Here is a 25,044-nt window from a genome sequence, read left to right as displayed (position 1 = left end):
AGCTGCAGCTATTGCTACTATTTAAATAATTATTACTTGCAATATCATTATAAATTATCATTATTAATAAACTTGTGATATCATTATTAAGTATTATCATTATTAATAAAATATAGGTTAGAAATCAGGAAAGAAATTCAATCATCCTAACTATTGTGGAATATAAAAAAGTAGAAGCCAAAGCGAAGTCTTTGGTCCTTAAACCAATGCTAACTCGAGAATTACAATTTGGGTCCTGATACCGCGTCTTAGTCAGTTAAGGCTACTATTAACAACCTACCATAGCCTCAGTGGTGCATAAACAACAGACGTCAGTTTCTCAGTTTTGGAGGCTGAAAGTTCCAGATCAGGGTACCAGCACTGTAGCATTCTGGTGAGAGTCCAGTTCCATGTGCAGACGGATGATTTATTTTTCTTTTCTTTCTTTCTTTCTTTTTTTTTTTTCTATGGAGTTCCCCTCTTGTTGCCCAGGCTGGAGTGCAATGGCGCAATCTCGGCTCACCGCAACCTCCGCCTCCAGGGTTCAAGCGATTCTCCTGCCTCAGGCTCCCGAGTAGCTGGGATTACAGGCATGTGCCACCACGTCCAGCTAATTTTGTATTTTTAGTAGAGGCAGGGTTTCTCCATGTTGGTCACGCTGGTCTCGAACTCCCGACCTCAGGTGATCCGCCCGCCTTGTCCTCCCAAAGTGCGTGAGACACCTCTCCCGGCCCCGATTTCTAATTGTATGGCCACATGGCGAAGGGCAAAGAGGCAAGCTTTCTTTTGGGCTTTTATAAGAAGAACACTCATAACACTAATTAAGAAGCGCTCCTCCCTCGTGATCTCATCTAATCCTAATTGCCTTCCAGAGGCCCCAGTTATAAAGACCCACACATTATGGAGAAAGCTTTCAATATATGAACTGGCCGGCAAACTTTCAGTCCATTGCACTATATAAAGCACTGGAGGGTCACAGATGAATTCAGGATATTTTCCAAAGCAAAGAAATTCACATCATCCTGCAAAAGTAGAGCCTAATAAATATATGTTACGATTTTATGTGTTACATGCTTTTGAAAAATAGAAATATATTTTGGAATATGTGTATCCATAAATATGAAGACAGTTTTGTTGTCTTAAAATTTTCTAGGGCATTTTAATATGCAATATCTTATTGACATAAAAATGTCTCCTATTGTTTAAAATTGTTCAAAGATCATTAATTATCATCACATAAGAACTGCTGCTATATACCACAATCATTGATATGTGTAATAGATATAAGATATTTATATCTACTACGTATATAGTAGACATAGATCTCATATATATCTTAACACATACAAGATATTTATATATCTTTTATTATTTTGTATACATGAAATAAGTTTTTATATCTGGACAAGAGAACTAGGAGGGTGCGACCATAATGTTCTTCAGATAAGATACTAGTGCACTGTCAGTGGCTTCCAATAATTGTTTGTTTGTTTGTTTGTTTATTTATTTCCTTGAGACAGAGTTTTGCTGTCGTTGCCCAGGCTGGAGTGCACTGGCACGAACTTGGCTCACAGCAACCTCCGCTTCCTGGGTTCAAGTGATTCTCCTGCCTCAGCCTCCCAAGTAGCTGAGATTACAGGTCCCTCCACCATGCCCGGCTAATTTTTTTGTATTTTTAGTAGAGACAGGGTTTCACCATATTGGCCAGGCTCATTTGAACTCCTGACCTGAGGTGATCCACCCACTTTGGCCTCCCAAAGTTCTGGGATTACAGGCGTGAGCCACCACGCCCAGCCACAAGAATCTTTAATACTGAACCTGAATTATTTGTAAAATCTGAACATCATTCTTCCCTAAGAAGAGAAAAGACTTTACAAATAATATCCTGATTTTAAAACAATGCTTTGTACTTGGACAACCTCGGTTCAAATCTTTGTTTATGTATTAGTTAAGTACAACAATTTTCTTGACCGTGGTAATGTTATTTAACTCTGCTTTTTTTTCCTTCTATAAAATGGAAATGATAATATTATTTACTACTAACGACTGTTATGCTAATTTTATATATATATATATATATATAGGTATATATGTGTGTGGATAGATATACATACATATTGAAACTGGAGAGGTTCCTTTGTCCCCTTGGCAGGGCGTGTGGTGGGGGTCTGCTTTCCTCGATGTCCTCTCAATGTCCGGTGGCTTTTCATCTTCTGCCGATATTTTCATCTTGTAGTCCAGCAGCTTCTGTTTCTGTCTTGCTAGGGTCTCGGGTTTTTATAGGCCCAGGATGGAGGTGTGGCGGGCCAGAGTGATCTCGGAAAATGCAACCTTTGGGATGGAAAGTAGGAATGCCTGTCCTCACTTAGGTCTGTGGGGGTGGGCCTTAGCTAGGGACCTCGCCCTCCTCTACCCAGCCCTTCCCTTCCCGGCTTCCCTATCATTTAAAGAGACCATGATCTTCCCTTCCCAGCACGCTTATATCAATATGTAAAGAGAGAGATCTACATAGATAGATACATAGGTGGATAGACAGAGAAAGACAGAGAGAGAGAGGTGGAAGGGGCACCGACTCACTAGACATATTTTTATTTGATATTTCAATCAGTTTATTTGATATTTCAATCAGTTTATTAATATAGTTAATGTGTGTATATTTCAATCAGTCACTACTCTAGATTATGAACAACTTTTTTTCTTGTTGTTGGTTCTTAGCTATGTAACCCGGGCAGAAACTCTACAACGCAGGGAAAACTACATTATTAAAAATTGAATAATAGGGGCAGATTTTCTATCCTTTTTAAAAATATTCATTAAGAAGGATATTCAATGCATCTGTAATCAAAAGTCAGTGATTGACTGTGTGTGGAAGTACCTATTATATTTTGTGCCCTACTGTATCAAACTCAGAATAAGCATCTTCATATGGGTCTGGGACATTGGCTTCTAAAGTAAAAAATCCATTGCCCTGCATGTAGATGTCATTTGTCAGAGCTTGGCAACTTGAATTTATTTATTTATTTATTTATAAATTTTAAATTTTCTCCTTTTTTAATTTTAAATTTTAATTAATTAATTAATTTATTTATTTATTTTAAGACAGAGCTCTGTCAGGTTGTAGTACAATGGCACGATCTTGGCTCACAGCAACCTCAGCCTCATGGGTTCAAGCGATTTTCATGCCTCAGCCTCCTGAGTAGCTGGGATTACAGACCTATGCCACCATGCCAAGCTAATTTTTGTATTTTAGTTGACGCAGGGTTTCACCACGTTGGCCAGGCTGGTCTCAAACTCCTGGCCTCAAGTGATCCACCTGCCTCGGCTTCCCAAAGTACTGGGATTATAGGCATGAGTCACTGCACCTGACCAGAATTTATTTTTTAAAGTTAGGGGCTCTCTTGTTGAAAAGAGTGCTTAATTTTATTACTCAACTTCCAAAAAGAGTGAAAATATTTTCGTTGAATTCTACTGGAGTATGAAACCCTCATCGCAAGGACTCATTGTGGAAACCACATCTAATTTTTATTTGTATCATTCTTCCACTACACAGCATGTCAAGCACTCTTCCCTTTCCCCCTCAAATAGTTCTCCAGTTGTCTTGATAAAGCAAATTCCAGAAGTCATGAGTCAATGTTAGAAATGCTTTAAAATGAATGATTACCAATTTCACACAATGAATTCTGTGGGGTTAGCAAAAATATGTTGAGCAAAATATGTCATTAGAACAATTTTTAATAATCAGTTCAGTCTAGGTCTCTTTACTCCAAGTTGTGTGTATCAACACACACATGTGTTTATCGGCTTTCCCTGGTAAAGATTGCCTGTCCTGACAAACATTTGGAAACCCAAACCAACATTACAATCAATGGCTCTATATTATGGCTCCAAATGTTTTCCATTCCATTGACATTGTTACCTAAACCTTGGTCAATTAAAAAGTATTTTATTTAGACTAGTGCTAAGAATAGAAACAACTGGATCATTTCTGTGACAGAACAGAACTTAACAGGTAAGAGATCAGCTCTCCTTCCTCAGCTCTAAGAATAGAAAGCATAAAAGCAGAAGGGCAGAGATCATGTGATACCATATAGCAGCAGAATGTCTATAAAAATGGGAATGGTGCAATTAAAACAGATCCCTCAGGCTTCTGGTCATTTTTATAAAATGTCCTTTTGGCCTCTAACATTAGTCATCTTACTGGACAATTCAAGTCACCAATAACTTTTATCCCAATTAGAAATGTAGTATCTACAAAAATACGCCATCCCCTGAGTGTAATATGATGCTTTACTTCACACAACAAAAGAAATACAACTTCAAAAGACAATAACCAGAGCTGACAAATATTGGCTACGTTGTCACATACAATCACCTAGTTCCTCACACTGATTTTTATTTTCCTGAGGACCGTGCCAACAGATGTTAATGTGGTATAAATGAACATGTCAATTTTCTCATAACTATGTTGACAAGTGTTAAAGAATTCAGCTTAAGAGGGACATGCTATCTGACTATTACCTGTCTTCCTCTTTTATATCAAGTTACTGTGTTGCCTGTCCTGGCTTTGATGTCTTATCACAGGGTAGCATACGGCAGTTGATGAAAAAGCCAGAAATATTATTTTATCCACACTAACTCTGAAACAAGGAGCCTTGCCCACTTTTTGGGTGAAGATCAGCAGACCAATGAACACCTCTGCCTAAGGCCACAGGGGAAGGAGGCAGGAAGCATTTGGTCCAGGGGTCTGGTTGTTGTCTATTTTGATTTAGCAGAAGAAATCTTTTCTTTGCTGCTTTAGTACTTTGTTATTTCCTTGCAGGAAGCTTTTCAGAAATAAGGCATAATGAAATCTGTTAAAATATAACTCTTACAGGCGAGGTGCCTGTAATCCCAGCACGCTGGGAGGCTGAGATGGATAGATTGTTTGAAGCCAAGAGTTCGAGAGCAGCCTGGGCAACATGGTGAAACCTGTTTCTACCAAAAATACAAAAATTAGCTAGGCTGCAGTCCCAGCTACTCGGGAGGCTGAGGTGGGAGGATCATTTGACCCTGGGAGGCAGAGATTGGTTTCATTGTTTAAGATTGTGCCATTGCACTTCAGCCTGGTGGCAGAGTGTGACCTTGTTTAGAAACAAACAAACAACAAATATACACACACACACACAGACGTCACATCTTAATTCACAGCATGCACAGTTGATTTTAGTTAGTTGCATATGCCGTGGACCTAAATGACCCTCACCAAGCAGCATCACAAAGTGACCATTCTATCAAATGGATTTCTGAGGTAACTGGCACAGGAGCTGAACTACATTTTTGGGATTAATATTAAGAAAATAAAATTATCAGTATTTAAATTCCAGTATCACTATACTATTATTATTCCTATGGATTAACTCAATACACTTTGAAAACCACCTGACCTTGAGCTAACATAGATACCATACCAGCTTGGTAAAACTCACTATACAATTGATTCTTTTCTTTGTGGACTTTAGTATTTATAGAATACCACTGTTTATCATGGAATTATGGGATGTATGTTTCTGTAGTGATTTTGTTTTTTGTTTTTGTTTTTTGTGTTGTTTTGAGATGGAGTCTCACTCTGTCGCCAGGCTGGAGTGCAGTAGCGCAATCTCGGCTCACTGCAATCTCTGCCTTCCAGGTTCAAGCGATTCTCCTGCCTCAACCTCCCGAGTAACTGGGATTACAGGCATGCACCACCGTGCCTGGCTAATTTTTGTATTTTTAGTAGAGACGGAGTTTCACCATGCTGGCCAGGAAGGTCTTGATCTCCTGACCTCATGATCCGCCCTGCCTCGGCTTCCCAAAGTACTGGGATTACAGCCATGAGCCACCGTGCCAGGCCATGTTTTTTAGATCTTAGGATATTATACACAATACTGTCTTTGGATCTTTGGATACAATATTTTTAATAAAATCTCTCTGAGTTTTTTCTGATACATACAGTTAAATTCACCTGGCAAAAATGTGAGCTGTTTTAGATTTTGTTACATGATACTCAATTCCTCTCCAGAAACAGGAAATCAAATTTGAGTGTCACTGGTAAAACTTGCCAACATTGGTTTTTGTCACTTTTATTTGTTTTAGCTACTTTAATGAATTCTGAAATTGTGCTACAGAGTTCTTTCAATTGAATTTCTATGTGTTACTAAGTCTATACATTTATCTAATTTTAAATCTGTGATTTCTGATATATCAGAAATTAATATATTATTATTAAGTATATATAATTATAAGATATTATTATATTAATAATATAATATCTAGCTATTTCCTCCTCTTCCTCCCCATAAAATATTTGCATAAAATTATATTTGTTTAACCCTTTTTCTTTTAGAATATAGAATTTAACCAGATTGTACTAGTCTTCGGGCACAAATAGGAACATAATAACTCAGTTATTAACATACATTTTACTGTTTCATTGCCTCTAAATGAATAACAAAGGACGTTACTGTCACTCAGTCCCCTATGAATTCCTTTCTCAGAGAAATATGCCTGTCAGTCACGAAGGGTGTCTTACCAATGCCGTGTAAGGTGCACTGCAGTTGCACGGGCACCTTGGTCACCAATGCTCCCATATCACTGATCACTGGGTGCCCAGTACCAAAGGTGTGTAAGGGACCCTGGCAAAGTAGAACTTGAGCAAAGCTAACTTTACGTTTTAATTTCAGTTGAATTTATGCTCACTATGCTACATATGAGACTAAGCCAAGGTTACAAAATAATCTGAATGACATGCTGTCCCTTCTGTTACAAAGGTATTATTGAATTAGAGTCACCATGCCACCCTCTGAAGAATGAAATGTACCAAGAGGTTCCTCAGGCTACCTGTAAATAGTTATTTAGTGGGTAGTACAGAGAGTCCTCCCCATTAGTTTGAAAGTTTACTTGAATAGAAAACTGCTACAAAGAATAGCATATACGGGTTAGAACTTCGTCAAACATATTACTTGGTTTTGTAGCTTTTTACTCCATATATTTTATGTATATTGGATATATCAACTTTATTATTGTATATTTGCATATATTTGGTGTGCCTAATGATCAAACCCACCGTTTTTTTCTATTTCTTTTTCTATACCAGGATAACTGTTGTATCCTGTGTTCTATGGACATTTAAAATAATATTTTAATAAATGTTTGATTTATCTAAAATTGAGTGTATGGAGAGGAGTAAGAGTTCCTCTTTTATGTGGCCATTTTATTTTTTAGCAATAGTTATTAAATAATGGTGTCTACGCTAACAGTTTTGTTGGTTTTGACATATTCTTAGTTCTCCCAATACTTAGCAATATTTAAGGACATGTTTATTTAATCTATTATGTTTTGTTTAAATTTCATAATATATTAAGTGTTATAGTTTACCCTTTAGAATTGTGGCAAAATAAGTTTTATTTAATAATTATAACAATTTTTCTAGAGTGGTAATTTATATTTCTGTTTTACAGTTGAGACAACTGAGACATGGAAAGTTTACATTACAGGTGGCAAAGTTATACTTTTAGAATTTCAAATCCTATGTTTTAAGCCATTATTTTATCCTAACTTCTTTTGTTAAATTTCTATTATATGTTATTGCATACCATAAAATTTTGCTAATTTTTATTTTGTAATATGACACAATATCTAGTGAAACAAACACAATAGTCTATCCCTTCATGGACACACACACTCATACACACACACACACGCGCAAGTGCTGCTCTTTGTGTAATTTGCTAAATTAGTTAATTCTTTCAGTTGTACCTAATTATGAGCCTGTCAGGTTTTATTAAGTGTTCTATGATAGACTAATTGCTATTTTAATCAATTTCTATATTCACTTTGGAATTTTATTGTCCTTACTTTTGAAAATGAAGTAAAAGATTTCTCACTGTTTAATTTCACCATTTTATTTCTATTAATTTTATTTTTAACTAACAAATAATTGTATATGTGGGGTACAATGTGATATTTACACACATGTACATTGTAGAATAATTAAATCAATCTAATTAATGTATCAATCACTTCACATACTTTTTTTGTAGTGAGAACATTCAGAATCTATTCTTTTAACAATTTTCAAGTATACAATACGTTGTTAACTGTAGTCACTGTGCAATGGTTCTCCAAAACTTTTTCCTCCTGTCCAACAGAATCTTTGTAGCCTCTGAAAAACTCTTCCCATTCCCTCTCCCTTGCCCCAACCTCTGACAGCCACCTTCTGTGAGTCTGATATTTTTAGATTTCATTTATAAGTGAGATCATGCAGTATTTATTTTATGGTATTGGCTTATTTCACTTAATGTCTTTCAGGTTTATCTATGCTGTTACAAGTAACAGGATTTCCTTCTTTTTTTAAGGCCAAATAATATTCGTGTGTGTGTGTATATATATATTATATAAATATATAAAACATTTTATTTATTCATTAATCCACTGAGGGACATTTAGTTTGATCCAATATCTTGACTATTATGAACAATACAGTAATAAACATGGGAATGTAGATGTCTCTTTGATGTACTGATTTTAATTCCTTTGGGTATATTCACAGAAGTGAGATTGCTAGATCACATGGTAGTTCTTTTAGGATCTTTGAGAATCCATACTGAAAACCATACTGCATTCCATAATGCCTGTATTAATTTGCATTACAAAAGACTCTGAATACTCAAGGTAATCTGGAGAAAAAAATACAAAGCCAGAGGCATTACACCTCCTGAATTCAGAATATATTAAAAAACTACAGGAATCAGAACTCCATGGCACTGCCATGAAAACAGATACATGGAGCAATGGAAGAGAGTAAGGATCTTAGAAAAAATCCCATGCATTTATGGTCAATTGATTCTTGACAAAGGTGCCATGAACATACAATGAAATAAGAACAATCTCTTCAATTAATTGTGTTGAGAAAACTGGAAATCCATGGGCAGAAAAATGAAATTGGACCCTTTTCTCACATAATATACAAAAATCAACTAAAAATGGATTAAAGACTTAAACTGAATACCTAAAGTTTTAAAACTACTAGAAGAAAACATGGAAGAAAAAGTCCATGATACTGATCTGAACAATGACTTTGGTGTCTAGGATATGGCCCCAAAAGCACAGGCATCAAAGGAAAAATAGACAAAAGAGATTGCGTCCCAAACTAACACTTTTTTAAGGAAAAATATTTAAAATATTTTGAGTGAACTACATTTTACATTTGTTAAGCTTGCATAGTACACAAAGTGATTTATCATATTTTAAAATTATTTACATTTATTTGATTGATTATATAGTGATAATGACATTGAAATGGACAAAAAGACTTTTGTACGTCCTGTCTAGTACGTACATCATAATTACATAATGTTTTCTTTGATTTTAGCTATATGTCAGCTCTCAAATTTGTTAAAATCTGTTAAGCCATATCACTATTATTCCAAAAATGCAAATTAATTGTGTCTAATGTAATTGAATTGCCTATTGCCCAATTGGAAAGACACATTGTGCAACAATTTGTAAATTCATTTTAGCATTTCTTCTTCGTCTTGTAAGTGTAAGACTCTTTAAATTCTACCTTGACATTGTTGTGACATCTTACTTGGTCACTTAATTAGTAAAGTACAATTTAGGACACATGTTTATTTTAGACTTGTATAAAGTAATAATTTTACCTTACATTTAAATGTATTGTTTAACAAATGTGTTGAAAATTTTCTTATACAAAGCTAGATGCAATTTCTATAATTACAAACACATATTCATGACAATTTATATAAATAAACACATGAAATATTATTCCAATTACTAAGGTTATTTAGGAATTTTATTTATATTTTACTACAATTACCATAAATATACATCTATGCACATTATAGTTTTGAAACAAAACCACATTTTGCTGTCCTGGTTATAGGTAGAAGATTGAACAACTTACATCTAGCTTTATTTCCTCCTGAACCCCCATTACAGTGATAGAAAAACACATTTTAGAAACATTAAATTATAGGGATAAGTAAAGTGGAAGACCAGAACCAGTAAAATTTTATAAACTGAAAAACTGATGGATAGGTGATTTAGAGAAACCCAAAGAAGGTGAGTCCACTACACCATTGTTGAAAGTTATGAGGTAACACAATTTGATTCTCTGAAAATAGAATTGAAAAATGGCAGTATGATGTGCCTCTGTCAGTGGAGTAATAGACAATGGGGACTCAGAAAGGTGTGAAGGTGAGGGGCTGCGAGTGGGGAGGATGATGAAAAATTAATTACTGAATACCATGTACATTATTCAGGTGGTAGATACCCTAAAAACCCTGACTTGATCACTACGCAATCTATGCATAAAACAAAATTGCACATGTACCCCAGACATTTATACAAATAAATTTTTTAAAATGTGTAGTTTGATTTTAAAAAGGTGGGAATAAAGGTAGAACTAAAAGCCTTCCTGAACTTCTCCCTCATTCTAAAGTAAACTAAATACTTATTCATAACAGAAAAGACCTGAAGTTACTAAACCTGAGGGTTTTCCAAGGAAGTGGTTCAGTCACATCAACTATAATAAAGAACACGTTAACTAACACAATCTGTGAAGTAAGAGATAACAATGAGCATTTCAGTGTCTTAAATATCAGGGTATAGTAAAAAATTTCCAGATATGCCCAGATGTTACATACTCTGAAAGATAGAAATTTAAACAAACTGAAGACTAGATGAAGAAAATGTGGTATATATACACCATGGAATACTATGCCGCCATAAAAAGGAAGAAGATTATGTCCTTTGCAGGAACATGGATGGAGCTGGAATCTATCATTCTCACCAAACTAACACAGGAACACACAAACACTGCATGTTCTCACAATATAAGTGGGAGCTGAACAACGAGAACACACGGACACAGAGAGGGGAACAACATACAGGGATCTGCCGGGAGCGTGGTGGTGTTGGGGAAGGAAGAGCATCAGGTGAAATAGCTAATGCATGCAGGACTTAATACCTAAATAATGGGTTAATAGGTATGGCAAACCACCATGGCACATGTTTACCTGTGTAACACACCTGCACATCCTACATATATATCCTGAAACTAAAAATAAAATTAAATTTTAAAAAATAGAAAATGAAAATAAATTTGAAAAATGGCAGAAAACAAAAAGAGAAGTCCAAGAGAGCTAGATAAATTATTAGAAAATAAAAATCGATTTGATTAAAAAGAAAAAAAATCTGAAAGGAAGTAGCATCTTAACAGCCTGTCCTCCACAATTGATTTGTGTTTCACAGGACAGATCAAAGTTAACAGCACCCTAATTATGATAAAAATAAAAATTTTTAGTATAGAAATAATATTTAAAACTCATTTTAAAATTTAGAAATATTACCTAAAATTATAAAAATAACCGTCAAACAATAATTTAGGAGCACCAGACATGGTATATATTACCACATTAGAAAAGGATAGAAGTATAGTTTCAGGTTCAAATGTAAAAAAAATTGGAAATCATCGCTTGTATAATTACAACAAGAAAAAAGATGAACCAACTGAATAGCAATAACATTTTTGGACCCATTAGATAATTGAGGTTGCAAGAAAAACTGCTAATCCAAATTCTAAAGAGACAAGAGAATCACAGTCACCTCTAAGATCTGGTAACCTGGAGAAGAAACAGCTGATGAATTGCTGGAAGCTGAGTGTGGGCTAGTCTGAGAGCGAGAAACTCCTGGAGACACTTCTTAGAGAAATTATCATGCTTTGGTGGGTTTTACCTCCAGGAAACCCACTAGGTTGTTATTGTATAGAGCCAAGAAACATCCTTGTTATTTTCTGACAAAGGGTAGGAAAGAGTAATCATTATAAAATATATCCAGATCTTTGACAAAAAGACTTGCTGTTGAGAGAGGAAATACTTTATCCAAGCGTTATCCCTATTGGGGGAAGGGCATTTCTTCGTTACCAGATACCTACCTTCCTGTCACATTCAAGGAGGGTTAAAATATACACATGAAACAATTGTGAAGATTATAACTCAGAAACACAAGAACATCCAAAGCCTGAAATTTAATTATGAGACTATAAAATTTCTCCCTTCATACCCTGCTCACACATACCTTACTGCCACACCAACAGTATTCCAATATAATAAGTAGGACTGTAGAAAAAGAGCTGCAAGATGCAAGCTCTATCTGAAGAAGAGTTATTAGGGAAGCACTTAAGATAGTAGAGAGACATACAAGGACACTAGATAATTTAAAACCCCTTGAACATACTGTTACAGAAATATTAAATACATACATGTTCGAGTCAGTTTAACATAAACCCCACAATAAAGGACAATTTGTCTCAAATTCTTAATACTTGATACATCATGATAGGCTTTCAATAAAAGAAAGAATGCTTAAAAGCAAAAACAAACAAAAAGTCTGAAGAAACAAAGTAAGCATCACAAAAAGAATCATATATAATAAATACAGCCTTGGAGTGCTCAAACAAGGAACTTAATAGATCTAACACTAAAACAAACAAGTAATGCAAACACAGATGTATGTTCTAACAAAGACTGAAAAGAAAGGCTAGACTCAAAATTACTGTAACAGAAATGGCTAAAGCCACTGCTGAGCTCTGCTGAGCTCTTTAATGGACTGGGCACAGACAAAGAAAAAATTATTGACCTTTTAGGTATGTCAGTAGAAACTTTCCAAAGTGAATGGAAAAGATAAAAAGAATAGGGAAGAAAAAATATAACAGAATGTGTAACAACTGTGAGACAAATGCAACACGGGCATAATAATGCGAGAAAGATAATAAAAGAAGAACAAAGCAGAAGAAATATGTGAAATAATTACAGGTTAGAATCTTCCAAAATTATTGACAAATATCAAACCACAGTTCTAGGAAACTCAGAGAGCACCAAACAGGATAAACACACACACACACACACACAGACACACACACACCCCGCTAAATGTAAGCATATTACATTCAAACTGCAAAGTACCAAAGACAAAAACAAATTTTTTGAAAGAAGCCAGAAGAACAATTTTAAGAATTACAGGTGATCTCATTGGAAACCAAAGAAAACAAGCAAGAAGAAAGTGGCATGATATATTTAAAGTGTTACAGGGAAAAAGAAACACACAACTCACAAATATAGAATTCCATTCCCAGGGCAATATCTTTCTAATGTTAAAGAGAAAAGAAATGACTTTCTCAAACAAAAACTAAATGAATTATCACCAGAGGGCCAGCCATGCAAAAAAAAAAAAAAAAAAAAAAAAAAAAAAATTGTTAATAGAACTTAGAGAAAAATGAAACTATATAGTTCAGAAATGCAGATTTACATAAAGAGCATTGGGGTAATTTTTTTTTTTTTTTTTTTTTTTGAGACAGAGTTTCATTCTTTTTGCCCAGGCTGGAGTGTAATGGTACAATCTTGGCTCATTGCAACCTCCGCCTCCCGGGTTCGAGTGATTATTCTGCCTCAGCCTCCCGAGTAAGTGGGATTACAGATGTGCACCATCACTCTCGGCTAATTTTGTATTTTTAGTAGAGACAGGGATTCACTATGTTGGTCAGGCTGGACTCAAACTCCTGACCTCAGGTGATCCACCTGCCTCAGCCTCCCAAAGTGCTGGAACTACAGGTGTGAGCCACCATGTCAGGCCAGGGTAAAGATTTTTATGTAAAATATATATATATATATGTATTTTCTTATTCTTAGTAGATCTAAAATATAACTTTTTATTGTTTAAATAGTAAAATGCATTGGATAATTATAGCATATGAATAAATAAAAAATAGGAATGCTACTAACAATACTGGCATAAAGGCAGATATGTGGGCCAATAAAGAGCCCAGAAATAAACCCACACATATACAGTTAATTGATCTTCAACAAGAGTGCCAAGAACACACAATGGAGACAGTATCTTTTCTTAAATGGTGTTGGGAAAACTGGGTTTCCACATGCAAAAGAATAAAATCAGAACTCTATCTTACACCATACACAAGAAATTAACTCAAAGTGGATTAAAGACTTAAATGAAGACCTAAAACTAAAAAATTCCATGAAAAATACGTAAAGGAAAAGCTTCTTAATATTGCTTTTGGTAATAATTTCTTTGATTTGACACCAAAATCCCAGGTGACAAAACAAATATAGACCAATAGGATGGACTGTATTGAACTGAGAAGCTTCTGCACAGCAAAGGAAACACTCGATAGAGTGAGAAAGCAACCATCAGAATGGGAGTAAATATTTGCAAACCATCTGTCTGGTAATGGGTTAATATCCAAAATATATAAGTATCTTCCACAACTCAAAAGCAAAAGTAAACCAAATAACTTTTATTTAAAAATGGGCAAAGGACTTCAGCAGACATTTCTCAAAAGAAGACAAAGGGCCCCAAGGTATACAAAAAGGTTCTCACTATTGATAGCTACAGTAGGCAGAGAAATTCTAGGCAGAAAAGTTTGGGTCCTGACAAAACCCCACCCTCAATCCAGGAAGCCTTAACCTGTAGCCCAAAGTGAGAACTTACATCTCTGTTTTCACACTTAAATGTTGCCTTTTCCTGAAACGTGCATGGCCCCGCCCCATTCTATCCTGTGACTATAAAGAGCCCAGACTCAGCTGGCAGAGAGGAGAAGCAGCTGAACATTGGAAACTACAGCTGGACATTGGAGAGAAGCAGCTTGACTTCAGAGGGACAGCTTGATGGTGTAACTTCTGTGAAGAATCTGGCCAGAGATGGCCAGGCTTCAGGAGATTACCTACCCCTCACCCCATCCCCTTTTCAGTTTCCCTTCCCTCTGAGAGCCACTTTATCAGCAACAACATCCCCTGCACTTACCATCCTTCAATTTGTTCTTGTAACTTTATTTTTCCTGGATACTGGACAAGAGCTTGGGAGCCATGAGTGCAGATACAAAAGGCTGTCACACTGACACTGGGCCCTCGCTGGTAGAAGGAAGACATCTTACATGAAAAGTCAGAGGGCCCACTGAGCTGTTAACATTTAAGCCATCTGAAGATGGCTTAGCTAAAAGAGCCCTGTAATACACCCTGGGAGGCTTCAGGGGTAGCAGGTAGCCCCTCTATGCCACCATGAGGCCACACAGAGTTCGCTCCTTCTGACACCCAAAAGCATTCACCCTGAACAATTTTTGGTTCTTTTGATTATTTGTATGAACTTTTCGTTCTCTATTTCATTCAGTTCTGCTCTGATTTTAGTTATTTCTTCTGCTAGATTTGTAGTTAATTTGTTCTTATTTTTCTTGTTTCTCTAGGTGTGATGTTAGATTGTTAGAGAGCTATTTGAGGTATATATTAAGTGCTATGAACTTTCTCTTAATACTGCTTTTGCTGCATCTCAGAAATTTTAGTGTATTGTATCTCTGTTTCATTTATTTTAAGGATTTGTTTGATTGCTCCCTTAGTTTCATTGTTTAACCAGAAGTTACTCAGGGGGAAATTGTTTAATCTCCATATAATTGTGTAGTTTTGGGAGATCTTCTTGGTATTGATTTCTGTTTTTATTCCACTGTGAGCTGAGAGTATAGCTGGTATGATTTCAATTTTTTAAATTTATTGCAATTTGCTTTATGGTCAAGCATGTGGTTGATCTTGGAGTATGTTCTGGCCTTAACATTCTTGTTTGATAACCAGTTACAAAGTGCTTAGAAAATAGCACTTCTAAAAAGGTTACTATTATTTGCATCAACTTGGTAAATATCCCCTTATATTGAAATTGAAGATGTATAAAAATCATAAAATGTAAACATGTTTGTGAGAAATTTATAAATTTATAAATGTGTATATGTGTGTGTGTGTATATATATATATATTATATGCTGCAACATGGATGAACCTTAAAAATGAGCTAAGTGAAGGAAAACAAATACAAAACATAATATGTTATATGATTCCATTTATATACAATGTTCATTACATGTAAATACATGTAATCAGAAAGTAGCTTACTGTTTTCCAGGGGAAGACAGAAATGAGAAAGTGACTGAATTTTTGTATGGGGTTTCTTTTTAGAGGGATGAAAATATTCAGTAATTAAATTATGCTGATGATTGCACAAATCTGTGGCTATACTCAAATGACGGAATTGTACATGTAAAATGAGAGTTTGAAAGTTATGTTAATTACATATCAAAAGAGTTGTTATTTAAAAAGATAAACTTAAGAAAGTGGTTTTGCATGTTTATACTTTATCGAAAATAAACATTTTAATTGTCTTTTGAATATTAAAAATGTCACTATGATATATGTGAAAACTTCTTAATACACAGGATCTTGTTGACTCAACTCTTGACTCTTTAAGATTGAGGATAATCAGTGTCCTTCCAGCAACAATTTCTGCTTATATAAGACAGAATAGTGACAAAACCCTTGGCTCTTTGGATCTGGGAAGAAAGCTTCTCAACTATAATGCCAGAAGGGAAGGCATTGGGAAGTCCTTCTGACTGAATGGTCATCATATCTGGGATATAATCTTCTACACTGCAGATCTATATGGTCTCTATGGTAACAGTATATGTAGATATTAGTAGTCATGAAAGGAGAGTTATTTCTGAAGTGAGATTTATAATACTCAGCTGTGCAAATCAGCCTTACAGCATTAATTTCTTATAGTAATAGTAAGACAATCTCCCACAGACAATCTGTGCATTCTCTAGTCAAAAGTGACATATATCATCTGCATGCCTAACTAATTTATAATGTGCATTTAATTTAGGGTTGTTAGAAAAATAAAGATTTTAAGCGATCATCTAATCTGAGCCCTTTAGATCACATATAAAGGAATCAGAAACAAAGTCATAAAGTGATTTACCCACATTTTAAATCTATTTAGAATAGATGTCAGGTAGGGATATTAGGTTTCTTTCTTTCCTTCCAACATTATCCCAAAGCAGTGTTTTGTTTTCCAGCAATTCCCTCTACCCCAATTCTTCTTAAACAATTAGATTTTGATACAAATTACATTCAAAATAATAACTTTGTTACTGAGATAACTTGAGAGCTATCTATATTCTCCAGCTTGGTGTATATTACCACACTTAATCTAGCAAACAATATTAAATAATATATTTTACAAATTAGAACAAAGATACTCAAAGTAGCTAGGTATTTTACAAATAAAAAATTGTCCCTCAAAGATGTTACCTAATGTGTTTAAAGCTACCTGGCTTTTAGTGTTTCCAGCTCTTGGTTTCTAGATCCAAGAGCTAGAAATTGCACCCCATTATTCAAGCTGTATAGTCGGAGATCTAGTTAGTATACTCTATTAATCTCCTGAGGCCTAGAAAACGCCATGCCTAGAGTAATTTACTACAAGTATGGAAAGACTTGTTTTGTGTGTTTGAAGATGTTAGTTACAATTAAGAGCAAACTCCAAGGCATAAGCAGTTCCCATATGACTATTGCAGGGTCAAGTTGTTACAATTATGAGAAAGAAAGTCATGCAAAACTTGACCTTACAAAATTGGGTATTCCAGGTTGATTGAATCTGAAACATCAAAAATAATAATAGAAAAATTTTGTCTCAGTAGGTACTTGTTTATGAAAATGTCACTGTATGTATGATATTGCTTTTTCATAATTGTTGCATTTCAGATTTGTTCACTGAACAAGTTAATTCAACAGACAAGTTATCATTAAATTCCACTGGTGGGAGGTAGATAAGATTTGCAGGCTTTAAATAGTTCAAACATTTCATCAGCCACAAATGAAAAAAACGTTACTGCATAGAGTTGCCTTTTACAATATGGAAGCAAAATCAGTAAAAATGTTTTGAAATATATTCCTTAACTCTTTATTCACAAAAATTTAGGGAAATATTTTGATAGTATTTCCATGGTGTTTTTTTAATATTACTAGAACATTTTCTCTATAATATACTTAATTCTAGTAGACATTCAATAAGAACTGCATAAAGATAATTCTGTTAATACTATGCATTTAAAGATTTTGAGTCAAAGCAAAATAAATGGCATAGTATAAAGCATTGTTGATTTTGTCTAACTACTTAAAACCTACAATAACATATATATATATAACCACCATTTAATTTTTCTAAAATGTATAATTTTGTCTTTTATTTAATACTCTAATTTCTAACAAAATACATTATCTTTTATATATACTGTACCTAAGAATTCTATATTATTTCCTTCTTTATGCTAATTTTTGGTTTGGTTCAGTTTTGCTTTTCTAGTTATTTTGATGTGCACCATTCGGTTGTTTATTAAAAATCATTCTCCTTTTTTGATGTAGGCATTTATGGTTTAAACTAACCTCTTAACACTGTTTCTGCTACATCCCACAGGTTTTGGTGTATTCTGTTTCCATATTTATTTGTTTCAAAATTTGTTGATTTCCATCTTAATTTCTTCATTGACCTAGTGGTTATTCAGGAACATGTTGTTTAATTTTTATCTATTTGTATATTTTCGAAACTTCCTATGGGGTTTAATTTCTCGTTTTATTCCCCTGTGGTGGTCTGACAAGATAGTTGATATTATTTTTATATTTTAAATTTTTCAGACTTGTTTTTTGGCCTAACATATGTTCTATCCTGGAGAATTTTTCATGTGCTGTGGAGAAGCATTTTATTCTGTAGCTGTTCAATAAAATGTTCTGTAGATGTCTGTTAGGTCTTTTTGGTCTAAAATCCATTTAAAATGCAACTTTTTCTGTCAATTTCCTACCTGCATGATCTGTCTGATGGTCAGAGTGGGGTGTTGAATCCCTCACTATTACTGCATTGGAGTTGATTTCTCTCTTAGCATCCAGTAATATTTGCTTTATCAATCTGAGTGTTCCAGCATTGGATGTACACATATTTATAACTGTTATATCCTCTTACTAGATTAATCCTTTTATCATTATATATTGACCTTCTTTGTTTTATTTTACTAGTTTTGAATTAAAGTCCATTTTATCTGATATAAGGGTAACTATTCCTGTTAGCTTTTGATTTCTATTTGCATGGAATATCTTTTTTCATCACTTTACTTTCAGTCTATATGTGTCTCTATAGGTAAAATGCATTTCCTATAAGCAGCATATAGTTGGATCATGTTTGTTTTTTTCCTCCATTCATCCAGTCTATATCTTGTAAGTGGAGAATTTAACCCATTTATGATCCAGGTTATTATTGATATGTGAAGTTTTGTTCTTTTTTATATATATTTTTGGTCTTCTTTTATTATTATACTTCCCATTCTAGGGTACATGTGCACAACGTGCAGGTTTGTTACATATGTGTATATGTGCCATGTTGGTTTGCTGCACCCATTAATTAGTCATTTACATTAGGTATTTCTCCTAATGCTAATCGTTTTCTAGTTATTTTGATTTTGTTTGTTTGTTTGTTTGTTTCTTTTTCTTTTGTTGCTCATCATTCTGATTTAATGGTTTTCTGCAGTGGCACCATTTGTGTTCTTTCTCGTCCTAATTTGTGTGTTTCCTTTACCAGTGAGTTTTATATATTCATGAGTTTTCATGATGGTGAATGTTGTCCTTTCACTTCCAAATTTGGGACTTCCTTGAGCATTTCTTGGACGTTCAGTCTAGTGGTGATGAATTCCCTCATCTTATGTTTTTCTAGGCAAGATTTCTTTCTCCTTCATTTATGAAGGATCATTTCGCTGGATATAGTATCCATGGTTGATGGGGTTTTTTTTGTTTGTTTGTTTTAACTCCCTAACAATTGAGTATATAATTTTATTCTCACTTTGCTTGTAAGGTTCCTGCTGTCCTTTCCCCATTGCTTGTTTTTGTTAAGTTTGTCAAAGATCAGATAGTTGTATGTTCCTGGCCTTATTTCTGGGTTCTCTATTCTGTTGCATTGATCTATGTGTTTGTTTTTGTACCAGTAGCATGTTGTTTTGGTTACTAAAACCTTGAAGTATAGTTTGAAGTCAGGTAGCATGGTGTCCCTGGCTTTGTTCTTTTTGCTTAGGATTGTCCTGGCTATATAAGCTCGTTTTGGGTTTCATATGAATTTTAAAATAGTTTTTTTTTTTCTTATTCTGTGAAGGATGTCAATGGTAGTTTAAAGGGAAAAGAATCAAATCTATAAATTGCTTTGGATGGTGTGGTCGTTTTCATGATATTGATTCTTCCTATCCATGAACATGGAAAGTTTTTTCCATTTGCTGGTGTCCTCTCTGACTTCCTTGAGCAGTGGTTTGTAGTTCTCCTTGAACAGGTTGTTCAGTTCCCTTGTTATCTGTATTCCTAGGTATTTTATTCTCTTTGTGGCAAATGTGAATGGGAGTGCATTCATAATTTGGCTCTCTGCTTGTCTGTTGTTGGTGTACAGGAATGCTTGTGATTTCTTCATATTGATTTTGTATCCTGAGATGTTGCTGAAATTGATTATCAGTTTAAGAAGCTTATGAGCTGAGTCATTGGGGTTTTCTAGATATAAGATCATGTTATTTGCAAACAAAGACAGTTTGGCTTCCTAACTCATTTTATGAGGCCAGCATCATTCTGATACCAAAACTTGGCACAGATACAACAACAACAAAGAAAGAAAACTTCAGGCCAATATCACTGATAAACATCAATGCAAAAATCCTCAACAAAATACTGGCAAACCGAATCCAGCAGCACATCAAAAAGCTTATCCACCACGATCAAGTCAGCTTCATCCCCAGGATGCAAGTCTGGTTTGATATATGCAAATAAATAAATGTAATTCATCACAAAACAGACATAAAAACAAAACCACATGATTATCTCAATAGTCACAGAAAAGGTTTTCAATAAAAGTCAACATTCCTTCATGTTAACGACTCTCAATAAACTAGGTATTGCAGGAGCATACCTCAAAATAAGAAGAGTAATTTATGACAAACCTACGGCCAATTTCATACTGAATGGGCAAAAGCTGGAAGCATTCCCCTTGAAAACTGGCATAAGAAAAGGATGCCCTCTCTCACCACTCTTACTCAACATAGTTTGGAAGTTCTGGCCAGGGCAATCATGCAAGAGAAAAAAAGAAAGAGTACTCAAATAGGAAGAAACGTAATTCACTTTTTAAGGCAAATAAAGTAAAATATGTCATTCAGTTCATAACAACTCTGGTATTTTTGAGGTTTCCTCCTATTTTACTGCTAAACTTGCCCCTTGGAAGAACTATATTCATTTATTTCACATTTATAAGCCAAGTATTACTCTATTGGCTAAAAATCTTCCCTTTAAAATATTTGGTGGTTCTATTTTAAGTTCTTTGAGAAATTTCCAAACCACTTTACAAATCAAAAGTTATTTAAATAATTTCCAAGCTGTTTTTAATAGAGTATTATTCTATTTGCTAAAATATTCCATTTAAAATATTTGATAGTTCTATTTTAACTCCTTTGAAAAATTTTTAAACCACTTTCCACAATGTTGAATGAATTTGCATTTCTATCAGCAGTGTATAAGTGTTTCCTTTTCTCTGCAGCCTCAACAGCATCTGTTACTTTTTGATTTTTTAATAATAGCCATTCCAATTTATGCAAGATGGTATCCCATTTTAATTTGAATGTAGTTTTAATTTGCATTTCTTTGATAATTGTGATGTTGAACATTTTTTCATTTGTTTGTTGGTGCTTATATGTCTTCTTTGGAGAATGGTCTGTTCATGTCTTTTGCCCACTTTTTAATAGGGTCTTTTTTATTGAGTTATTTGAATTTCTTATAGATTCTGTATATTAGACCTTTGTCAAATGCATTCTTTGTGAATATTTTCTCCCATTCTGTAGGTTTTCTATCAACTCTATTGATAGCTTCTTTTGCTGTGCAGAAGCTCTTTAGTTTAATTATGCTACATTTGTTAATTTTTGTTTTTGCTGCAATTGCTTTTGGAATCTTCATCATGATATCTTTGCCAAGGTCTATGTCCAGAATGGTATTTACTAGGGTTTCTCCAGCAATCCCATCACTGAGTATGTACCCAAAGGAATAGAAATCATTCTACCACAAAGATGCATTCACTTGTATGTTCATTGCAGCACTTTTCACAATAACCTAACAAGAGTGGGCTGGATACAGAAAATGTGGTACATATATACCATGATACCATGGAATACTATGCAGTTTAAAAAAAAAAATCATGTCCTTTGCAGCAACATGGGTGCAGCAGGAAGCCAATATCTTAAGCAAATTGATACAGGAGCAGAAAACCAAATACCTTCTGTTCACAGTTTAGTAAGTGAAAGCTAAATATTGAGAGCACATAGTCACAAAGAGGGAAATAATAGACCCTGGGACTTACTTGAGAGTGGAGGGTGAGAAGAAAGTGAGGATTGAGAAACTACCTGACATACACTATGCTCATTACCTAGGTGACAAAATCATTTGTACACCAAACCCCAGCAACACGCCATTTGCCCAAATAACAAAATTGTACATGTACCACCTGGACCTAAAATAAAAGTTGGAAGAGCAAAAATATTTGACAGTTCCATACTACCCAGAGTAAGTTGGAGCAAGGTACATTTTGGAAATATCTCAAAATATGAATATTTCAGATTATCTCAAATATAAAGGACTACTAAACTGCTGGATGGAGTTTACTGGGACTGTTCAAAAATTATTAGGGCTATTAAAACATATTGAAACTCAAAAAACAAATTTAAAAAGCAATCCCATTTATAATAGCATCACAAAGGGTAAATTACTTAAGAAAACATTTAACCAATTTAACCAAGGAACAACCTGTAACCTGAGAACTATTAAACACTGATGAGAGAAGTTGAAGAAGACACAACTAGAAAAGAAAAGATATCCCAAGTTCATAGAGTGGAAAAATCAATACCGTTAAAATATTCATACTGCTTGTAATAGTCATTTCTTTGTTCACACATATGAGCATAGGCTGTTAGACACAGCCAGGGCACATCTTGAATGCTTTGCTGCTTGGAAATTTCTTCCTCCAGATACCCTAAACCATCACTCTCAAGTTCAAATTTCCCCAGATTCCTAGAGCAGGGGCACAATGCAGCCAAGTTCTTTGCTAAAGCATAGCAAAAGTGACCTTTACTCCAGTTCCCAATAACTTTCTCATTTCCACTGAGACCTCATCAGCCCAGCCATCTTTGTCCACATCATTATTAGCATTTGAGTCACAATGATTCAACAAGTCTTTATGAAGTTCCAAATTCTCTCTCATCTTTCTGTCTTCTTCTTAACCCTTCACACTCTTCCAACCTCTGCCTGTTACCCAGTTCCAAAGTTGCTTTCACATTTTCAGGTGTCTTTGTAGCCATGCCCAACTCCTCAGTACCATTTTTCTGTATTAGTCCATTCTCACATTGCTATAGAGAAATACCGGAGGCTGAGAAATTTATAAAGAAAACAGGTTTACTTGGTTCATGGTTCCACAGGCTGTACAGAAAGCATGACACTGGTATCTTCTCAGCTCCTAGGAGAGTGTTCAGTAAACTTACAATCATGGAAGAAGACCAAGGGGGAGCCAGTACTTTGCACAGCCAGAACAGAAAGAAGAAAGAGAAGTGGAGGGGTGCCGCCGACTTTTAAACAACCAGATTTTGTGAGAACTCTATCAGTGTACAGTACCAAGGGAAAATGGTGCTAAATCATTTGTGATGGATCTACCCCCATGGTTTAATCACCTTCTACCAGTCCCCACCTCCAACACAATAATTCTCATGTTGAATTATAATTCAACATGAGATTTGGGTGGGGACACAAATCCAAACCATATTGTTACCCAAACTGATCTACAGGTTAAATATAATTCCTATTAGGATTTCAAAGGCATATTTTACAGAAATAGAAAAAAAAAATCCTAAAAATCAAAAGGAACCTTAGAAGACCCTGAATAGCCAAGCCAATCTTGAGTAAAAAGAACAAAGCTGGTAGAATCACATTATCAGATTTCTAAGTATACTACAAAGCTAATATACTACAAAGCTATTTTCTGCCAATTCCATGCTCTTTTGATTACAAGAAAACACAGAAACCAATGAAACAGATTAAAGAGTCTAGAAATAAACCCACAAATATAGATAAACTGAACTTCAACAAGTGCTCTGAGAATACAAAATAGGGAAGGGAGAGCCTCCTCAATAAATGGTATCAGTATATGTAGATATCCACATAGAACAATAAAATTAGGCCCTTAGCTCACACTATATAAAAATATCAACTCAAAATGAAATAAAGACTCAAATGTAGGTCTTGAAGCTATAAAGCTAAAAGAAAACATAAGGAGAAAGCTCCTTAACATTGGTCTAGGCAATTAGCTTTTGGACATGACGTCAAAAACACAGGAAACAAATGAAAAAAGATTATTGGGTTATATCAAACTACAAAGCTTCTTCACACCAAAAAAGCAATCAACAGTGAAGAGTCAACTTAAGGAATGAAAGAAATTATTTGCAAACCATACATCTAATAAGTCCTACAACTCAATAGGAAAAATAAATAAATAAGTAAATCAATTTAAAAATAGGCAAAGAAGCTAGAAAGACATTTATTTAAATATGGCATCTAAATGCTAACATGCATATTAAAAAGGTATTCAACATGATTAGCCATCAAGGAAATGCAAATCAAAACCATGATGAGATATATATCATCTCATAACTGTTAGTATAGATATTATTTTTAAATATAAAAGATTATTGAAGAATGGAGAAAAATGAACCATTGTGCATGTTGGGAGGAGTATAAACTGGTGCATTCATTATAATAAACAGTGTGCAGTGTGTAAGACCATTCTTGCATTACTGTAAAGGGATACCTGAGGCTAGGTAATTTGTAATGAAAAGAGGTTTAATTTGCTCATGATTCTGCATGCTATAGGAGCACAGAACTGGCATCTGCTCAGCTTCTGGGTTGGCCTTAGGAAGCTTACAATTGTGGCACAAAGCTACCTGGGAGCAGCTGCATCACATGGCCAGAACAGGAGCAAAAAAAGAGAGTGGGAGGGGTGTTGCCACACACTTTTAAACCACCAAATATCATGAGAACTCACTATCTTGAGGACAGCACTGAGCTGTGATGGGAGATTCCTCAAAAAAATTAA

At 34.7% G+C, this 25,044-nt stretch overlaps 1 protein-coding gene across 1 annotated transcript in view; it reads right to left on the bottom strand.

Annotated features, from left to right (window-relative positions):
- The window catches only part of LOC126941192 (uncharacterized), a 75,806-nt gene extending 73,431 nt beyond the window's left edge, over positions 1-2,375 (bottom strand). Inside the window, exon 1 of the mRNA XM_050767515.1 lies at positions 2,094-2,375. Within this exon, the coding sequence (XP_050623472.1) occupies positions 2,094-2,208 (115 nt within the window). The 5' untranslated portion in view covers positions 2,209-2,375. The remainder of the gene's footprint in view (positions 1-2,093) is intronic.
- Between the last annotated feature and the right edge of the window lie 22,669 nt (positions 2,376-25,044).

The sequence above is a fragment of the Macaca thibetana genome, chromosome 18 (genome assembly GCF_024542745.1).
Source record: "Macaca thibetana thibetana isolate TM-01 chromosome 18, ASM2454274v1, whole genome shotgun sequence".
Taxonomy (NCBI): domain Eukaryota; kingdom Metazoa; phylum Chordata; class Mammalia; order Primates; family Cercopithecidae; genus Macaca; species Macaca thibetana.
This window is presented reverse-complemented; position numbering and strand designations above follow the sequence as displayed.